General features: G+C 34.3%; 2 protein-coding genes across 3 annotated transcripts; one reads left to right on the forward strand and one right to left on the reverse strand.

Moving 5' to 3' along the window:
• The first annotated feature begins 6,206 nt into the window (after positions 1 to 6,206).
• Positions 6,207 to 10,730, forward strand: LOC117332633. Of its 2 annotated transcripts, none has more exons than XM_033891614.1 (6): positions 6,207 to 7,048; positions 7,498 to 7,644; positions 8,006 to 8,077; positions 9,031 to 9,099; positions 9,450 to 9,500; positions 10,410 to 10,730. In XM_033891614.1, exons 1-6 carry the CDS (start codon positions 6,940 to 6,942, stop codon positions 10,610 to 10,612), a joined length of 651 nt encoding a protein of 216 aa, XP_033747505.1. In that variant the 5' UTR covers positions 6,207 to 6,939; the 3' UTR covers positions 10,613 to 10,730. The 2 variants fall into 2 exon arrangements, with proteins under 2 accessions (XP_033747505.1, XP_033747506.1); XM_033891615.1 differs by having other exon boundaries at positions 8,009 to 8,077.
• A 2,008-nt stretch (positions 10,731 to 12,738) lies between these two features.
• On the reverse strand, positions 12,739 to 15,169 carry LOC117332634 (putative nuclease HARBI1). The gene is made up of 2 exons (XM_033891616.1): positions 13,531 to 15,169; positions 12,739 to 13,240 (listed from the first exon to the last, which is right to left on the reverse strand). Exons 1-2 carry the CDS (start codon positions 13,622 to 13,624, stop codon positions 12,855 to 12,857), a joined length of 480 nt encoding a protein of 159 aa, XP_033747507.1. The 5' UTR covers positions 13,625 to 15,169; the 3' UTR covers positions 12,739 to 12,854.
• Positions 15,170 to 19,487: the final 4,318 nt, after the last annotated feature.

The raw sequence follows: 19,487 nt of genomic DNA on the forward strand, positions 1-19,487 counted from the left end.
CAATCTATTATTAGAAGTTAATTGGTGCAATAGACAACCCATTGTTAGAAGCATAAGGGAATCAAGTGTATTGCCCCATCTAATTGATATAGTTATACAGAAATGATTTTGGTTCCTGCAAGTATCCCTGGTCCCGGTGCTGTAGTCGAAATGATTCTGACTAACAACCCACTTTTAAATTAATAGACTGCCAAAACTAGAATGAGGCTTTGGCTCAAAACACCTATTTAGTATAAAGATCTCTGAAGTTACAGATATATTGAATATGTCTTTGACCCCATTCGCGTATCCGGTCGAGTTATTCAGAGCTTGAGGTATTGCTATGACCTTATAATTAGGTAATTAGGTATCACCTTGTAGTAAAAAGGCGCTAGAAAAGAAGATAAGATGGTATCGGAGAACAACACCCTTATCTCGCTTCCCACGTCGTTTTGTTTTAATATTTTCTAGAAGATGCCATAGAAATGACTCGTACTTTTCTCCAATGTGTTTCTGTCCTTTTGAAAGTAGAACTTTATTATTAAGTTCCCATCACTATTCCAGAACCCTTAAGGGATGATCGGTCGTACAGTTTGGGCTGTCTTTTGAATCAACAATCGTGTCACAAGAAGTTTTTTAGGATCAGCCGTAGAAAGGTGATACTCTCACGGACATGATATACCTGGTGAGATATTTGAACTCTTAACTGATAAACATTCATTACTACAATGTATGTTGTTGTTGCTTGATGATTGAATCGATTCCTGAGAAAGCCTACTGTTTGATCAATATATATTTTTGTGATTTATCAGTCAATAATTGTTTAAGTTTTCTTTAACCCCGTCGCACCTTTAATTCCTGGATTGGGGCCATTTTCAAAGGTTCAAAGTTGCCCAGCATTCAACAGTTGTGTATGGAAGAGAATCCAGTATTTTGTGATGGACTTTTTGAAGCAGATACCTAATCACAGTGCTGTTAAATAAGTTAGACCTTTTGGTAAAGATCACGGGTGTTCGTTTCAAATGATGTAATATGTGAAATTGATATCATATTTAGGTGAATTTTCATCATCATCATCATCATCAAACTTTTCCTCCTAAAGGAGATGAGTGAAATACAATGAAATCGACAGAAAAAAATAGAATACGAATGAATAATGAGAACAGTTCAGTTTTAACGTGGATTGAGAGAGAAACCGTAAAGCATGTTACTCATTTCGCGTTCCGAAATTCACCGTGTGCAGCCTCACAATTGGGGATGTTGTATTGTGGGATATGGGGTGTCGGCACCGAAACATCTTCGCTGGTCAAAGCTTCTGATTACGTTACATTCCACGAACACACTCGTGCAAGTGTCAATACCTATGCTGAATTCGCTATACATGCGAGCATTTTCTTCAAATATATCTGTATTTTATGTTTGTACAATAGGATTTCCGCATCTGATATAGGAAGTGAGGAGAGTTCAAGTACTGATTTTATGTTACTGTCGCTTTTAAGCGGTAAAATATGACTTTTATCTAGAAGAATCTGAGGGTACAGGGGTTATGCTTTAAGCATATGTGCTTAGCACGTTTACAAGTCCAAGACCGATTATAGACTAATATATAGAGAATATATTAGTCTATAATCGGTCTTGGACTTGTAAACGTGCTTAGCACTTATGGTTTAAGAAAGCATTGGGATTTCGACACTTTGCATGTAAAATGCTTACAAGTATATTTATTTATCTCACAATTTCTGGTATATGTTATATAATCCTGTTTTTGGTGCCTTTACGGCAATATATGTAACAAAATGCATTAATAAGTAATATCAATATAATGGTTGAATTGCTATTTTTCTCGCACTCATGACGAAGTTTACCCGTTCTTTACTGATGTGAGATTTTTTTCTGTCTAAACCAAGCATTTGTGACGTCATTGCAAAAGTCCATTGATAATGAGCACGATATCATGCAGAACCATGACTTTACCTTCTTTGAAAGTTCTAAGGTGTCTATATCTATAGGATATTGCTCAACTTCAACAAATGAAAGATAATTGGCAAAGAGGGGAGCTAAAATGCTGGTTAAAATTGATAAAATAAAAAAAGGTTGGTCTGACTAAGGAAAGTATGCGTGCATTTTGACTTTTTTGGAACCTATTTTGATGTTTCTGGGCTGCCCACTTGAGATTTGACTTGGGAGTTACTCTGAAGTATTTCGCTTCTGTAACATTATTGAGTTCCTTTCCAAGTAGCTTGTGAGAGAGCTGCACTGGGGTTTTCTTGTTGGAGTGGGATGGAATGACATATCCCAACGACTTTTTCAGTGTGACGACTTGTCGAAGGTCTTTCTGTTGACTATCTGCATTTGATTTAGAACTCACTGTAAGATACGTAAAGGCATCGTTGGCAAAAAATTGAACAGTAGAGATGATTTTTTTTGGGATGTCGTTTATACAGAGAAGGAAAAGACATGGGCCGATGACTATGGAACGCCAAATTAACATATATCCAATTAATTGCACGTATCTTCAATTATTTGTGCAATTAAACCTATCTTTAATTAAATTGAACCTATCTCTAATTGAATTGAACCCATCTCTAATTTAATTAAACCTATCTCTCATTGAATTCAACCTATCTTCAAATACAACACATTCTTAATTAAATTAAACATATTTTCAATTCAATTGGACCTATCTTTAATTCGTCCCTTCCCCTATTTGTTCGTAATTGAAGATAGGTTCAATTCAATTAGAGATAGGTTCAATTCAATTAGAGATAGGTTCAATTCAATTAGAGATAGGTTCAATTCAATTAGAGATAGGTTCAATTCAATTAGAGATAGGTACAATTCAATTAGAGAAAGGTACAATTCAATTAGAGATAGGTTCAAATCAATTGAAGATAGGTTCAATTAGTCTTATTTAAACCTATCTTTAATAGAATTGTACCTATCTTTAAATGAATTGAACCTATCTCTAATTGAATTGTACATATCTCTAATTAAATTGAACCTATCTCTAATTGAATTGAACCTATCTTCATTTATTTGAAGATAGGTTCAATTTATTGAATATATGTTAATTTGGCGTTCCATAGATGACAGAACCTTGTAGCACCAATGACGTTACTTTGACGGGTTCAGATTTTTGGCCACTCACAAGCACACACTGCTCTCTGCCTGATAATAAACTTTCTATACGAGTGTTGACTTTATCATTTACTCCATAGTATCTAAGCTTGTGACAGAGTAGAGTATGATTCACTTTGTCAAACGCCTAAGAGAAGGCCATACAAATGACATGGCTCTCCTTTCCATCATCTAGAGTCTGTGAAACATCCTCTCGGAAATCTAAAAGCTGACTCTCGCATGATCTTAATTTGCGGAAACCGTGGTGGAGTCGGTACAGGATGATATGGTTGCCAGCATGGTTAATGATGTTATATACTAGGTGATACATATGCTAACTTCCTATACATCACTTATTTGAAGTAAATGATTTTAAGTCTCTGTTTCTGTCACTAGGCTGTATTTTTAACCACAATCCTGATTTTTCTTCGCCATTTCAATATAGACATCTAGAATCGTTCATGAAACAACGTTTTAACCGAAATTCCATCGCTCTCTTAAACCGTAACCACAGTACCCATATTGATTTTTCGCCATACAAATCACATTTTACTGCTTAAAAGTGACATGAACATAAAACCATTACCTGAATTATATCGCACAACTCTTAATTACTTCCTAAGATGCGGAAATCCTATTCTACAAACATGTATGTAATACAGATAAAATGCTCGTATGTACAGCGAATTCGGCATAGGTATAGACACTGTCCACGAGTGTTTGCCCATTCAGTAGGGAATTGCACTAAATATTTTAGACGGTTAAGTCACCAAAACATTCCCTCAACCCATCAACATCAGCTAAAAAAGTTAAGTCCACAAAATGTTAAAATGCGACAAAATCACAATTTTTTTCTGCATGATTTTGCAATAACATCACTTCTAGACTTATAATAAATGTATAAACCAAATTAGAAGGGTGTGAGGTGTATGCTTTTGGACTTAAGAGCTTTCCAAAAACTGATCCCCAAAACTTTAAAGTGGTTTTGGTGCTAAAAAAAGACCACAAAATGATAAAATACGAAACCAATCACAATTATTTTTCTGCATGATTTTCCATAACATTAGTCCTAGACTTCTTATGAGTGTATAAACCAAATTAGAAGGGTGTGAGGTGTATACTTTTGGACTTGGAAGCTTTCCAAAAACTGATCCCAAAAACAAAACAAGTATAGGGTGGGACGCAGACGCCGACGCCGGGGGTACAGCATTAGCTCACGGTTACTCGTAACCGGTGAGCTAATAATACTGTTGACACCATTATATACAGCCAAGATTAAAGAGATAGTTTTTCATTTCAACATACTTTAATTATTGATAAAACAATTGGATCGAACATCAGTCTTATGTACAGTATATAAAGTTCTCTACGCAACATGGTACATTTATTACAAGTCATATGTACACACATGATTAATTTAATGGATATCATGTGGTCATGAAAACATTTTGTTAAAGTCAAAATCAGAATTGGAGAGGATGCTTGGTATACATGTATATATGCTATATAAGTGCCAGAGTTTTTGACCTCAAGGCCCACCAGATAAATGATTAAGCACTCGCCTCCCTGCAGCGTACAGTTGAACATTAAACGTTAAGAATAAATATTATAAGCCATCCAAATAAAACGTTTAGATCCTATAAGATCATTCGTTGGAAATATTCATGGTGAAGTGATAGTTAAATATTAGCATAAAGCATTTATGATAAAAACATAAAAGATAAAAGTTATTATTTATGAAGATTGATGTGTGTTTTTGTGGATTATCAATAAACTAGCAGCCTTAGTAACTATTTCTAAGCACTCGGCCATCACGTTACATGTCAGAGGAAATGTGATAAGTAATACAATTGTTGTGTTAGTCTTTGATCATAGAAATATGTATTAACATGGAGACAAACTTGCATGAATTGTTTGTAAGCACATTATAGCAGAGGTTAATCTGTCACACAACAGTGAAAGCTGGAATGTTTAATAGTGAAATAGCAATTAAATCACTAACAAGGGACGCGATGCATATACATGTGAATTACTTACACGTACATTATTAGTAAATTTACCAACAAATTGGGCCTTTTCCAAACGTAAAGAGTGTAAATAAAAAAATTAGAAACAATCCGCCAGATCTTAAACAAATCTCCAAATCATAAAATATCGTATGTTAATTAAAAACCTAGTAACGGATCTTTAACCAACACATTGCGTATTCAGTGTATGTTAGACCAATATCTAGCTTGATGGCCACTAATGAATCACATGAATTCGTGATCATATGGTGCCCTTGTAAGCTATATATAGCAATCCGGAGTTCAGAAACAAAATTGATCGAAGACGGTTGTAAAAAGAGAACGATTGATGAATGAAATAGGGAATTATGGATGTAAATGCTATTAACATATATGGTAGTATTGTTGATAAAACTAGTGTCTGCACCGTATGTCATCTATCTCTTAAGGTTCTTTTTGGTGAAATAACGTCCAGGGCCCGTATTCATGAAACTGTACTCATGCTCAAACTCAAATTTTGTGCTCATGCTCAATTCTGTACTCCGGTGAGAACGTACTCAAAAAGCGTATTCATCAAACTTTCTGAGAACGTTCTCAGCTGAGTACGGTAACTAAGAGAACTCTCTAATGTTTGGAGTTTCGTTTCGTGTATCGCGGGAATACGCGCACCTGTCCTCGGAGCAGACGACTAAATACCGCAACCGGAATGGCGGAACCCAAAAAGAAAAAACCCACATGGACGTCCCTTGAAGAGGCCACACTGATCCAAGCAGTACATTCAAACGAGAATGTACTGTTTGGATCACTGTCCGGACCAGGTTCACAAAAAATATCCCAGAAGAAAAAAAGAACTTGGGATGAAATAACGGAGATGCTGAATTCGTAAGTATGATATTAACAAACAAAAAAAAAACAGAAAGCAATCACCCTGAAAATTGATACTATAGTGGTATGTTTATGCAGGGAAGATATATAATTTTACAGCTATTGCGGAATCAATCAGTAGCCATACGATTAGGCTTCATGTATTTGATTGTATTATCTTATTGACGCCTGCTGCTGATTTTAGTACTACCCACGGTGCACTGTGACGTCAGCTCTAATGATGTTATTTTTAGATTTTTGCCGCTGTCTTATGTTGCTCACATTAGCCTATTAGTATGACTATATACATCCATTAGGCCAACGCGATGGAATCGTAACATCTTCAGCTGATCCAGGGAATATAACGTCAATATGCGTCTACCATGTCAACGAATCTGTTCGAATTTTTAGATCAGCCTGCATGATTGCTGATCAGCTGTTTATTGTTTACATTATATTCAGTTGTTACGTCGACCTCAGTATAATCACGGACTTATTGTATTTGTCAGTTGTATAATAACCTATATATTTGTAGAGTCTTAGTACCCAAGAAATGTCAGTTTTTACATGGGGGCTGTTTAAAATCTTGAAAGAAAATGAGACTAACTGTTTTTCCTGTATCTGTAGATAATGGTAACGCCCATTCATACAGTGATAAGTGATGTTACTATACATACATGTCCAATTAAACCGCCTCCCATTGTATTGGTGGCCTGGGTACCTTTCATTTTTACTGGCTTTTTTCTCTCTCCATCTAACCCCACTTAACCCAGGCCAATTAAGATATCCAGTGGACATGACCTTATCTATATAGTGTTCTGGTCATTATGAGGACAGCCTGAATTAAACTACAATATGTTGTATAACTTTTTTTGAAGGATTTTTGTAAAGAAAAGCCTAGTAATTTCCAGTCATGATTACAGTATGTAGTGTTGGTATGTATTACAGACTTTCCTGAGTTAATCCATCTTTAATGATTAACATGAAAATTTCTAAAAATGCTTGTTATTGTAGACAATTCCAGACATGTAAGAGAGAAACGAAAGACGTAAAAAAGAAATATTTTAACACCAAACAAAGAGGTAATTAATTATCACCTTATTCCAATGTTTGAAACATCACTTGCATGTATGCTTCAGCTAAAAAATAAAACAGGTGTTTCTGTTAACATGCCAGATAAAAATAAGGTACAGGTAGGTAGGGAAATCTTTTTGTTAGTCATCCTTGAAAATGGCAAAAAATAATCAGTGTAGGCACAAAAGTACAAGTTTAGTGGAAACACAGGTATTATTTTTAGCCTAGGCCTAAATTAGTTTTGAGATTGCAGTATTTGAAAAATAATTTCATGATTATTATAGATAGTGAAATAATTGGAAGTTATTTTACAGAATACCAGAAGGTCATTAGTTATAATTACATCTGTATATACATGTACACTTGGTTTTTTTTTTAAACTAGGCATTATATTATTAGTGTATATGCACCACATATATTTCATGTATCTGATATTTCTTTTTGGTTTTATTATCAGCAAAGGCAAAATTAGATGGATGCCGGTATCCGGCAACTGGTGGTGGACCTCCTCCGGAAAGTCCTTCTCCAGCAGAGGAGCTGATAATTGCTGCCACTGGAACCAGGCCTGGAATGAAAGGCATTACCAATGGAATAGATAGTGATAGTAAGTCCATTGTACAGTTATTACAGTTATCCTGGTGTGGTATTGTCTGTGGTAGGATGCATGCATTTTATTTTACCTTTTGTGTGGTATTTGCATATATAGAAAGAAGCTATGTCATTATTACAGTGTAGTTAAAGAGACTTTATATTACAATTTTGCAGTGATTTGGTCAGTGTAGGACAGAGGTGACCTTTTTTTTGTTAATGAAGTTGTCACAAGCTTATTAGGAGCATCATTCCTTATACAAAATATAACAATATATTCTAAATAGTTTAAACTGTATATTAAGTACGAACTAATGTGCTGTATATTAAGTACAAACTGGTGTACTAATTTAATTTTTATTTAATTCTGAACTCAGCAGTATTGCCAGTCCAACCTATAACTGTGACAGAAACTCAAAGGGAAGACTACACCTCATCTGATTGTCAAGGTAAATTGTAGACATATTCTGAAATATATTTAGGAATTGATTTCAGTTTGAATAAATATGATAAATCATGAATGAATGGAGAAAAATGGCATCAAAACAATCGTGTGTTCGAGACCCGGTCAGGGCACGAGTCAAAAAGTTGTCTTCCTTCGTCATTTGTGTTTCTAAGCTATACATTATATATATATATATATATATATAGTGTATTGGTTGATGATGAACAACATACAGTACATGGGTAATGTAGATCAGAAAAAAATAACAGACAGGTCAACTGGTGGCCATATTTGATTTTAACAATCTAGTTTTAGAGTTATTGTTTTTTCTCAAAAAGTCCTTCATTTTTTCCCAAGTTTCAGATGTAAGGTTACCTATTATGTTCAAAAATTCAAGAGGAAGGAATAGAAAAGAGATCAGTCATATGTTGGCCCAGTAGATCATGCTGTGATCTCTAGTATATTTATTAAATATTCAACTGAAAGTGGATACTGACATTAGAAAATTAGCATAAAAAAACTCTTTAACCATGGAATTAGAATTGAACAGGGTGACATTTAATAATGAATATTTCAACACATACATGTTGATAAACATGATACATTTCTTTGCTATCAAATGTCTGGTGGGATTTATATTAACTGACAACATTCTATTACAGTGTTGAATGTACCCGAGATAATATGCACTGTGAATTTTGTGCTGACAATTATATAACTACAGTGTACTTCATGATATTAGTAATTGCCAATGAAAATGAGACAATCACAAACATTTTGTCACTGGGCAAGCAACCATTCTCAAATACAACTGTGCATTAATTGTCACCAAATTTATAGTTTTTGCTAGCCTTCTTTTTGCACAGTTTTAAGAGAAACATTATTCCACAAATATTTTAGAGTGTGAATTTAATGATAGCCATGAGATTATTAATATTTTCACCCATTAATTTTCAGCCACATTATCCTGTACACAGTGTACTTCAACCACAATCCAAAGCCCTGTCACTTATGAGCTCACAAGTAGTAAGTACTTATTGATTTATTGATAATTTAATATGTAAAGTCATTCTTTCAATCCAAGAATGTTCTGATAATTGAATATTTCTTTCTGTATTACATGTACCAATATAATATCTTGAACAAACACTTCACAGTTTTAAGTCCACTGTTTCTGTTTGATTTGAATACATCTAGCTGTCTTTCATTGTAAAATTTTGTTTAAAAACAGATTCAACAGCATATTTTAGAGAGTGTATTTATTACTGCACCGTGGAATTTTCACTTGTCAACTTATGAAAAAAAAGACACAATACTGTATACGAGCCAATTTGTAGTAATAACAGTCATGTTAAATATTTCACCATCTTTTCCAGCCATATTACCAACATCAGATGCATGCACAGACATTAATGAGCCAACAAAAAGTAAGTGCTTTTAATAACTGTATCAATTTTAAGCTCACCAGGTCTGAAGAATGAAACCAAAGGACCAAGGTGAGTTTATGCCATGTAGTGGTGTCCGTCTGTCAACAACTGATTTCTTTACTGCTGTTCAGAATTTAACAGAAATTGGCAGGAAGCATCCCTATCTGGTTGGGATTCAAATTTATACAAATGATACGGCTGAACCCCCAGGAGCCTAAGCGACGGGGCCGAAAAGGGTCTCTTTTGTAATACTGAGTAACAACTTCTCTGGATTTATGCAATTAATACTAAATCCAACCTGGTGACCATTACAGGCCCTCTCGGCCTCTTGTTTATAAGGTATTAGGGCACTCTTTCATTGCATGACTGTTCATGTTTTAATTAAATTTAAATTTTTCTGGTGACATCACCCAAAGGATGTAGGTCAATAGATATCCATATATATCAAACTGAAGTAATCCTTTGTTAAAACTCTATAAAGAAACTTTATAATCTTGTTACTGCCCAAGTTTGTTTTTAATGTCATTTGCTTGGAAGATATACTTTCAAACCCATAATTTAAAAGTATCAAAAATCAATAAAGCTATCTTATCCAATATCTGGCATGCAGATATAAGACTGAATAAAAGTTGATTCCAGTAACTCTGGATTCAAACAAGGAAGTTGTAGAAAGTTACATACATGGAATTTGCATATATGACCACTTAACTTGGGGCCTGAACCTCAGCTCTTTGGAGTCGGTCAATATCATCAAACTGTCATTCTATGCAGATTATGATTTCCAACCAAGACAAAAGATGAAATTGTTCACAAAATGGCTGCCATGATGATGTTACTGATATATTGAATCTTAGATATTGTAAGATTTTGATTTAAATTAGGTATGACTGTATAATATATTTCTTTCAGAGAAACAAAAAACATCTCTAGCATCACTTACTGAGGAAAACTTGATGCTAGACAACCAACGATTAACCCTGGAAATTAAGCGCATTGAGGAGGAAACCAAGAAAATACAAATGGAGCAACAGAAATTGGCTCAAGAGAAATCTGTCCTAGACCTGAAAGCAGCCTACTGGACATTCAAATTACAAAACGAATTTGAAATTTAAATGTTTTATGCCATGGATGGCAATGTCCCTCGTCTGTCCTTGATCGTTAAATAAGGGGAAAAACTGTAAAGCGATTGCTTTTATCAAATTTTTAACATTTAATTGTACATTTTTACTACAAAATATCAGAAGCTTCAATTGTCACTGATTATAACAGTACTTGTGGTTTATTTTCCCTTTAATGAGAGAATGAATATTATTGATTTTCGCTCAAGGTCATAAGTTAATGTGGCCTCAAGTCATCTAACAAAATATTTTGTCAGCATAATCAAAAGAATTTATTTATATTTATCATCATATCAGCTATTAATTCTTATCAATTTATGCTACAGGGAACTGTATGTGGTTAGTTTCTAGACTGATTTGACACCTTGAAGCCATTCATCATCATCATCATCATCATCATCCTCATCAGCAGCAGCAGCATCCTCATCAGCATCATCATCAAGAGCTCAAGGTTCCTTATCATTTTGTTGATGATCATCATCATTTTGCTGCTCATCATCATCATCATTTTGTTGGTGATCATCATCATTTTGATGCTCATCATCATCATCAACATCATCATTCATCATCATCAGCATCATCAGCATCATCATCAAGAGCTCAAGGTTCCTTATCATTTTGTTTGTGATCATCATCATTTTGCTGCTCATCATCATATTTTGTTGGTGATCATCATCATTTTGATGCTCATCATCATCATCATCATCATCATCAACATCATCATCATCATCATCATCATCAGCATCAAGAGCTCAAGGTTCCTTATTATTTTGTTTGTGATCATCATCATTTTGATGCTCATCATCATCATCATCATCATTTTGATGCTCATCATCATCATTTTGATGCTCATCATCATCATCATCATCATCATCATTTTGATGCTCATCATCATCGTCATGAAGTTCATTATCATCAGTGTATTGATATGTTTACTTTCTAGAACTAGAAGAAATGGCAAAAATGATTTAGAATTGAAATTGATAATATCATGTAGATTTTTAGCCCACCATCATCAGATGGTGGGCTATTCAAATCGCCCTGCGTCCGTGGTCCGTCCCTCCGTCCGTCCCTCCGTCCGTAAACAATTCTTGTTATCGCTATTTCTCAGAAAGTACTGAAGGGATCTTTCTGAAATTTCATATGTAGGTTCCCCTTGGTGCCTAGTTATGCATATTGTGATTTGAGACCAATCGGAAAACAACATGGCCGACAGGCAGCCATCTTTGATTTTGACAATTGGAAGTTTGTTATCGCTATTTCTGAGAAAGTACTGAAGGGATCTTTCTCAAATTTCATATGTAGGTTCCCCTTGGTGCCTAGTTATGCATATTGCGTTTTTAGACCAATCAGAAAACAACATGGCCGACAGGCAGCCATCTTGGATTTTGACAATTGAAGTTTGTTATCACTATTTCTGAGAAAGTACTGAATGGATCTTTCTGAAATTTCATATGTAAGTTTCCCTTGGTGCCTAGTTATGCATATTGCGTTTTGAGACCAATCTGATAACAACATGGCCGACAGGCAGCCATCTTGGATTTTGACAATTGGAAGTTTGTTATCGCTATTTCTGAGAAAGTACTGAAGGGATCTTTCTCAAATTTCATATGGAGGTTCCCCTTGGTGCCTCTTTATGCTTATTGCATTTTGAGACCAATCTGAAAATAACATGGCCAACAGGCAGCCATCTTGGATTTTGACAATTGAAGTTTGTTATCGCTATTTCTGAGAAAGTACTGAAAGGATCTTTCTGAAATTTCATATGGAGTTTCCCCTTGGTGCCTCTTTATGCTTATTGCATTTTGAGATCAATTGGAAAACAATATGGCCGACAGACCGCCATCTTGGATTTTGACAATTGAAGTTTGTTATCTCTATTTCTCAAAGTACTGAATGGATCTTGCTCAAATTTCATAAGTAGGTTCCCCCTGGTCCCTTGTATTGCATTTTTGGACCAGTCTGTCCTGAAAACAACCTGGCAAACAAACAGCCATTATCGTTGAATCTCAAATTTCTTATATAGCTAGGATTCCCTTGTTTGAAAAGTACTGGAGAGATGTCTCAATTTGCACAGATTAGTAAAATGAAGGAAAAGTAGAGAAAAGATCAATCTGACATGGAACTTATGAAGATCATTCAATGGTGGGCGCCAAGATCCCTCTGGGATCTCTTGTTTTTAAGTCACTTTACTAATTTATAATGTTTAATTTATAATTTAGAATGTAGATTTAAGTTAATTATTGAAATACTGTCTTGTGATGTGATCACGAACATGTTTTCCATCAGGTTGTGCAAGAACTTGCTGGTCTTGGATGTGGAGCTGATTGTCATGCTCAAGCTCCACATCCACTACATCCAACCTGAGGATCCCTATGTTGTGAAGCACAACACAAGCAGAAGTAGTAGAAACTGCCATTTCTGGTCTCATCCTGAGTCCGAATCTTAAGCATGGAAATCTAGCTTTCAAAACGCCAAAAGTCTGTTCTATTAGTACTCTAGTTCTGCACAAGCTCCTGTTAAATCGTTCTTGACCTCTGCCTACAGGCTGGAGAAACGGAGTCATTAAGTACTTCCTGCATGCATATCCAGAATCTCCAAGAAGAAGTCCATCATGTAATCCTGTGAAATGATAATAGATATATAGTAGTTATTTCTCTCTAATCAGATAGAACATAGTTAAACAAAGATTCAGTTGATTTTGCCTGCGGAGTGTTAAAAGGTATGAGTAAGTATATACATGTATATATATTGATATAGTATTTTTAAGTTATGTAAAGACACTTGATAGCTTATCATACAATATTGGTTAATGAAATGTTCATATGTATCAAAATCCCATAAATCTTTTCAGAAAATATGGCTATTTACTGCTGTGTAAATGACCCTGAACCAATGCACTGATTTCTTACCATTTTCAAATTGGTCTTTTAAGGCTGAAGCGTTCCAAATCCGTGAATCATGGACACTGCCTGGCCATGACGCATTTAGACTTGTGATCCTCATGTGGGCATCACAAATTGCCTGTTGTGTTTATAGAGATTATATTGACAAACTGCATACTTCATATTCCTAATCTTTATTTACAAGTTTAAATGTGCAACATCAAAAAGAGAGCTGTGTAATCTCAGGAATTAAGGTACAAATAAGTGAAAGTATCATTTTCAACGTATTTTAGGGAGTGTACCTTATTCCATATGTTAAACTTCATGTTATGATTGATGAATTAGCATCATTAAATTTTATGCCTTTCACAAAATAAGATTGGGAAGAATTGTTTTCAGTAGTCCTGTAGATAAAAAGTCGAGTGGTAAATATTTCTATATGTACCTGTATGTTCAAGGAATGGTATCCTTTTCTATTGAGAAAGTCTGCTTCATTGGCTGCTGGCTTCTTGATTTTCACAAATGTCCCATCTATACAGCCTAGGACATTTGGAAATCCTAAATAAAAGAACCGAGTTACATTTTATGGTAAAATAAATCCTTTTTAAAGGAAAAAATAACCTGGGTATTTGTGAGTAGCTTGGTGTATTGGGGGTTGTGACTGTGTCCTGGATGATGTTTGTGTGTGTAGGGGGGGGTGTTGGGGGGTGTTTGACGTGTATGAGTGCCATTTAATTTATTCGCATCAAAAAATTGAAATAGAGAAAATGTGGGTTTTTCACGGTTCATCAATGTGAAAAATATATTTCATTGTCATTTTTTAACAATGATTTTCAGGCAAGGCATATAATAAACGATAACTCAATATCTGCTCATTTCAATTCTTGAATTCAATATCAGTTACATAAGTGGACATTTTGGCAAGCTTTTTTGGGTTTTTACCCATTTAATTCAGATATATTTATTAAGAATAGAGATACATCTATTTATGTACAAAATACAGATACTTGTATTTTAATTAAAGGTCTGTATTCTAATAAGAGATACCCATATTTCAAATACATTGTAGATATCTGTTAATATAGAACTGTATTTTAGATAGAGATCTTTACCTTCTATTAAATACAGATCTATGTATTAAAATCAAAGATATCTCTATTTAGTTTAAACATTATTTTATTCAACAAGGCACAATAACATTACATATACAAAAAATTGCAAATGGGATGGGAAAACAAGCTTAAAGCTTATATTAATTCCTTTCCATTTGAATTTGAGATATTTGTACTTTAACTACAGATATCTAATTATTGAATTACTTTTTAATAGAGATGTCTCTATTTAATTACAGTTACTATTATTTGAAATAAAGATATATCAATTTAACTACAGATATCTAAATCAAATAAGTAAAAACCCAAACTACATGTACTTACCATATAATTCCTTTTTTCTTCTCAAAGTTGCTCTTTTTTAACTCAGTATGATTGCAATGCTCGAGCATTACGAGCAATGTGCAAAATTTGAATGAAACAGTTTGCTTTTGAAATAAGGGAAAGTCCATAGGTTGAGTGAGAGGTATGAAGATGTGAATACACCTTAATTGTTCTATTAATCAAAATAATACAGCGTGCGTATAAATGAAATATTTCGTACAATCTGATAAACTGATGTACGATGGTGTCCGGCCGAAATCGAAAACGCCGGAACACTTCTTCATCTGAAAGGAGCTCTAGGGGGTTCTGGCGATCCATTATAAGCCTTGGCCTTGGTATGACCACTTCTCTCACTTCTCTATTTACAAAACGTCCTGCCGCCATGGTGGAGAAAAGTGTGCTGAGCATGGGCAATACCATACTCAAGAAATCTTGAGAACGTGCTCAAATCTTGAGCACGATTTGAGCACAGATTTTTTCATGAATACGACTTGAGCATGAGAATAAAATCCGTGAGTACAAAACTTTATTTTGAGCACAAAACCTTGAGTTTGAGCATGAGTACAGTTTCATGAATACGGGCCCAGGATTAGAAATATATAACCGCTATGTGATGAGGGCGTTGGCCTTGGGGGTTTGCAGCCAATTACGAGGTACAATGTTACGTCATGCTACCGTGGTAAATATGTTTTATTGATCATAGCTCGATCTTTTTTCATTCTAAGCCATAATGTTGTTAACTTGTCGAATGAAAATTTATTTTACATTGTCATCATAACGGAGAATTTGGTTTCAGTATAAAAGCTAAGATAACCAACGGATACACAAAAAAACGTGCTGAAAAACAAAGTCTTCTTCACATTAGCATACTTTTCGTGATCGTGAACCTCATTTAGTTAAAAAGAAAGCGATGTTGATTTTTAATTTTTTCATTTAATGATTAGTGATATCAACTGGTGATCAAGTTTGTTTGTTTTTTGTTTTCTCTCCTTCAATGAATGTGTTGTTGAGAGTTCATTTACTTCTAAAATTACATAGATATACAGTTTCCTACTTGTGGTAATGTAAAGATGTTGTATCTCCGGCAATACCAAAAGTTAAAGGGGCATTCCGCCATTCGGACGGCAGAAACATGCAAAATTTCTATTGATGAAATCTATGCCCGAACAAGGATTATTTGAGTGTTTGGTTCTACTAGAAATGAAATTAACGCCAAAATGTACAGAAAAAAATGACAAATTGTACACAAATACCCTCTTAGCGATACTTAAGAATTTTTAGGACTTGATACTTGATGAACATCGGTTTACTTTACGAGTATAACTGCCGAATTAATGTAAAGATTAGTTTAAACAATATTTATTTGAGAATAAGTAATACAATACAATAAATCAAAAGTATACAAGAGGATTTGGTAACAAGCTTAGAGCTTATGTAAAACCATCTCCTTATTAATGATGGACATAGATATAAAGTAGAGTGATCATGGAATGCTGATGTTAAACAATAATGTTACTGTTCGAGTACTGTTCCTGTTTTCTATAATTACATACAAAATAAATATACAACATGTATAAGAGACTAATGTAGTAAAGGTACAATGTATTTTACATATGAGAAAACGACTGATCCAAGTAAATACTATGTAATCATGTAAGTACTTTGTAAGATTTGACTTAGCATAACTATGTATTTTGTAAGACATAAATATACACCAGAAATGAAATGTTCGAGTGATGTGATACATACTTACATACATACATACATACATTATGACTTGACAACACGAAACGCCCACTCTTCTTTATAAATTCTTGTACTGCCAAAATATTTCCCTCGTTTTATTTGTAGAGTAAGGTCTGGACTTCCCCAGAGTAAACAAGCCGTATCTAAGCCATAGTTTAATGTATATATATATTGTTCTCTTATATCTGTATACTTTTCGCATGCAAATAAAAAATGGAAGTTGTCCTCGATGTGTCCACAAAACAAAAACAAAAAGGATCATCATTATGATTTTTTGTCAAAAAGATGTGCTTTTAAGCTACTACATTTTAATCGGAGTCTGGTGTGATAAATGGTGGAGGGTAAGTTGTTCCATAGATGAATAGTGCTTGGAAGGAGTTTTTGTAGGAAGTGGTATTAGTTTTGATGGTGGATAATTGGTTTGATTGTCTAGTTCTTTGGCTATGTATTTCAGAATTTCTTCTATGTGTAGTGAACTAGGAAATAGACAAGTTTTATATGTTATGTGTTCAAAGTTACCTAGAGTAGTTAAAGCTATACGCTATAGTCAGCCAAATCTATTCGAGTTGCTTCCCTTAGATCAGTAGTTAATTAACCCGTTTTAGGTTTACACCCTTCTTTCTATATCAAGGTAAAATATAACCAAACGGTAGAACCTGAAAGTCAGTCGTTATTAGGTAGCACACGGTCTGTGGGACCAGTGGTCAGTGCCTAGGGCTATATTTGGAAATGACGAGATAGGGGTTTAGATACGCCCATATTTCGGGTTAAAGGTCAGGATTGGTCAATTGACCACATCCTCAATTCATACATATTAATTAACCCTTAGGGGATATAAAAGGACTTGCGCGTTTTGCATAAGGAGTTCTCCAGCAGCTTTCAGTCTAAACGGACTTAGTGCCGTTTGGATGTACATATTTAGGATGTGAGGACTTAGTTTTGTTTAAATGTGTGTGAACTGTTAAGTGTGAATGCGCCGGCGATAGTGTGGAAGATGGATGAAACTTCATTGGATTGTATTGTACCTTCGGGATTTTCCTGTGGATTAATAAATATAAGTAAACTTTATATCCAGTGTTGAATTATGTTTATCACACCACAACCATCCCAAAAAGAACTTTCACGTCCCGTGTTCATGGAGAGCGGACGTTACATATGTATGTTAGAAAGGGAAGGAGGAGTATGATTATGTACCATGTTATGAAGCTTAATTATCTTATGTGTTTTCCTACGCTCTGCCAATGTGTCCCAACATGTATCTTTATATAATAGTTCACTACTTACCAGTTTTGTTGCCCCCGTAACTATCCTTGCTGATTCTTTGTGAATTAATTCTAGTTTATTAATAAGGAAAGTTGGTAAAGAATCCCATACAACGTCGGCGTATTCGAGTATAGGCATTATATATGAGAAATATATACGTTCCAAGGTATTTCTGTCAAGAAGGAATTTAAGTTTGCGGAGAACTGATAGCCTTTTGATATTTTAGAGATGATACAATCTACATGGTTAGTCCAACTTAATTCAGGGTTGAAATATACACCTAGATGTTTATGTAATAAAACTTGTTTTATATTCGTATTGTCCATACTTAGTTGTGGAAGATTACTAATGGAAAGCTTACTTTCTATATAAATTATGGGTACTGGTATGTCAAGTGTATTATTTCTTGTCACCTATAATAATTAATGTTGTGTTTCTTTTATATATACGTATATATGTCATCATCATTCATTATAATTGCTGCCATTGTATATATCATCTCATACTTGCATATGGAAAAGGACGATATATAAGTTGAATAACTTGTGTCCAATTCCTATTGAATTTTTCAATAAAAAATATGTTTAAACTAAACTAGATTACATTTTGAAACTTTCTTACGGACTAATATTTGTATTTGTATTAAACCTAACTAACAACTGAGTGGCCCATGTATGAATTTTAAAAAGATCGTTATTTATAATATTGGCTGAATTAATTGTATCATCTATTACGAGATAAAGAGTAGTGTCATCAGCGAATAATTTGATAATGCTGCTAATATCCGAAATCATATCATTTATAAATATCAAAAACAACAGGGGCCCTAATATAGAGCCCTGAGGGACGCCAGATTTAATAGTACTGTAGTTTGAAAATTCTCCATTTACCACAACTCGTTGTTTCCTATCAGAAAGATAACTTTTGAACTACCCCAAAATCTTTCCCGTAAAGCCTGCTTTATGTAATATATAGAGAAGACCCTTGTGCCAGACGCGATCAAACGCTTTACTTAGATCAAGAAACACAACCTGTACCTCCTTCCCACAATCTAAAGCTTTACTAATGTCGTTTGTGATAATCAATAGTTGATTAATAGCAGACTCGCCACATCTAAACCCTGACTGGTGTTCAGTAAAAAAAAAAAGAAGAATCACGCAAACAATTATGAACATGTTTAAAAATGCACCTTTCCATGACTTTGCTTGTTATACTTATTAATGAAATAGGACGATAATTGGAAACAGCACTCGGGTCGTCTTTTTTAAATATTGGGATAACATTGGCCTTTTTTCATGTTTCAAAGTAATATTGATCATGTAATGAATTGTTAAAAAGATTACAAAGAGGACCTATTAATTGTCTTTTCCCTTCTTTTATTAGTTTACCACTAATCATATCAGGTCCAGAGGCTTTAGAAGCATCTATTATATGAATGGCGTCAGACACGTCTTGAACTGTGATATTTATATTATCAAGCATTATGGTGTTCTTGTCATTAATAATTGGTAGGTTGTGATGTGAATCGTCAAGTTCAGT

The sequence above is a fragment of the Pecten maximus genome, chromosome 8 (assembly GCF_902652985.1).
Source record: "Pecten maximus chromosome 8, xPecMax1.1, whole genome shotgun sequence".
Classification (NCBI taxonomy): domain Eukaryota; kingdom Metazoa; phylum Mollusca; class Bivalvia; order Pectinida; family Pectinidae; genus Pecten; species Pecten maximus.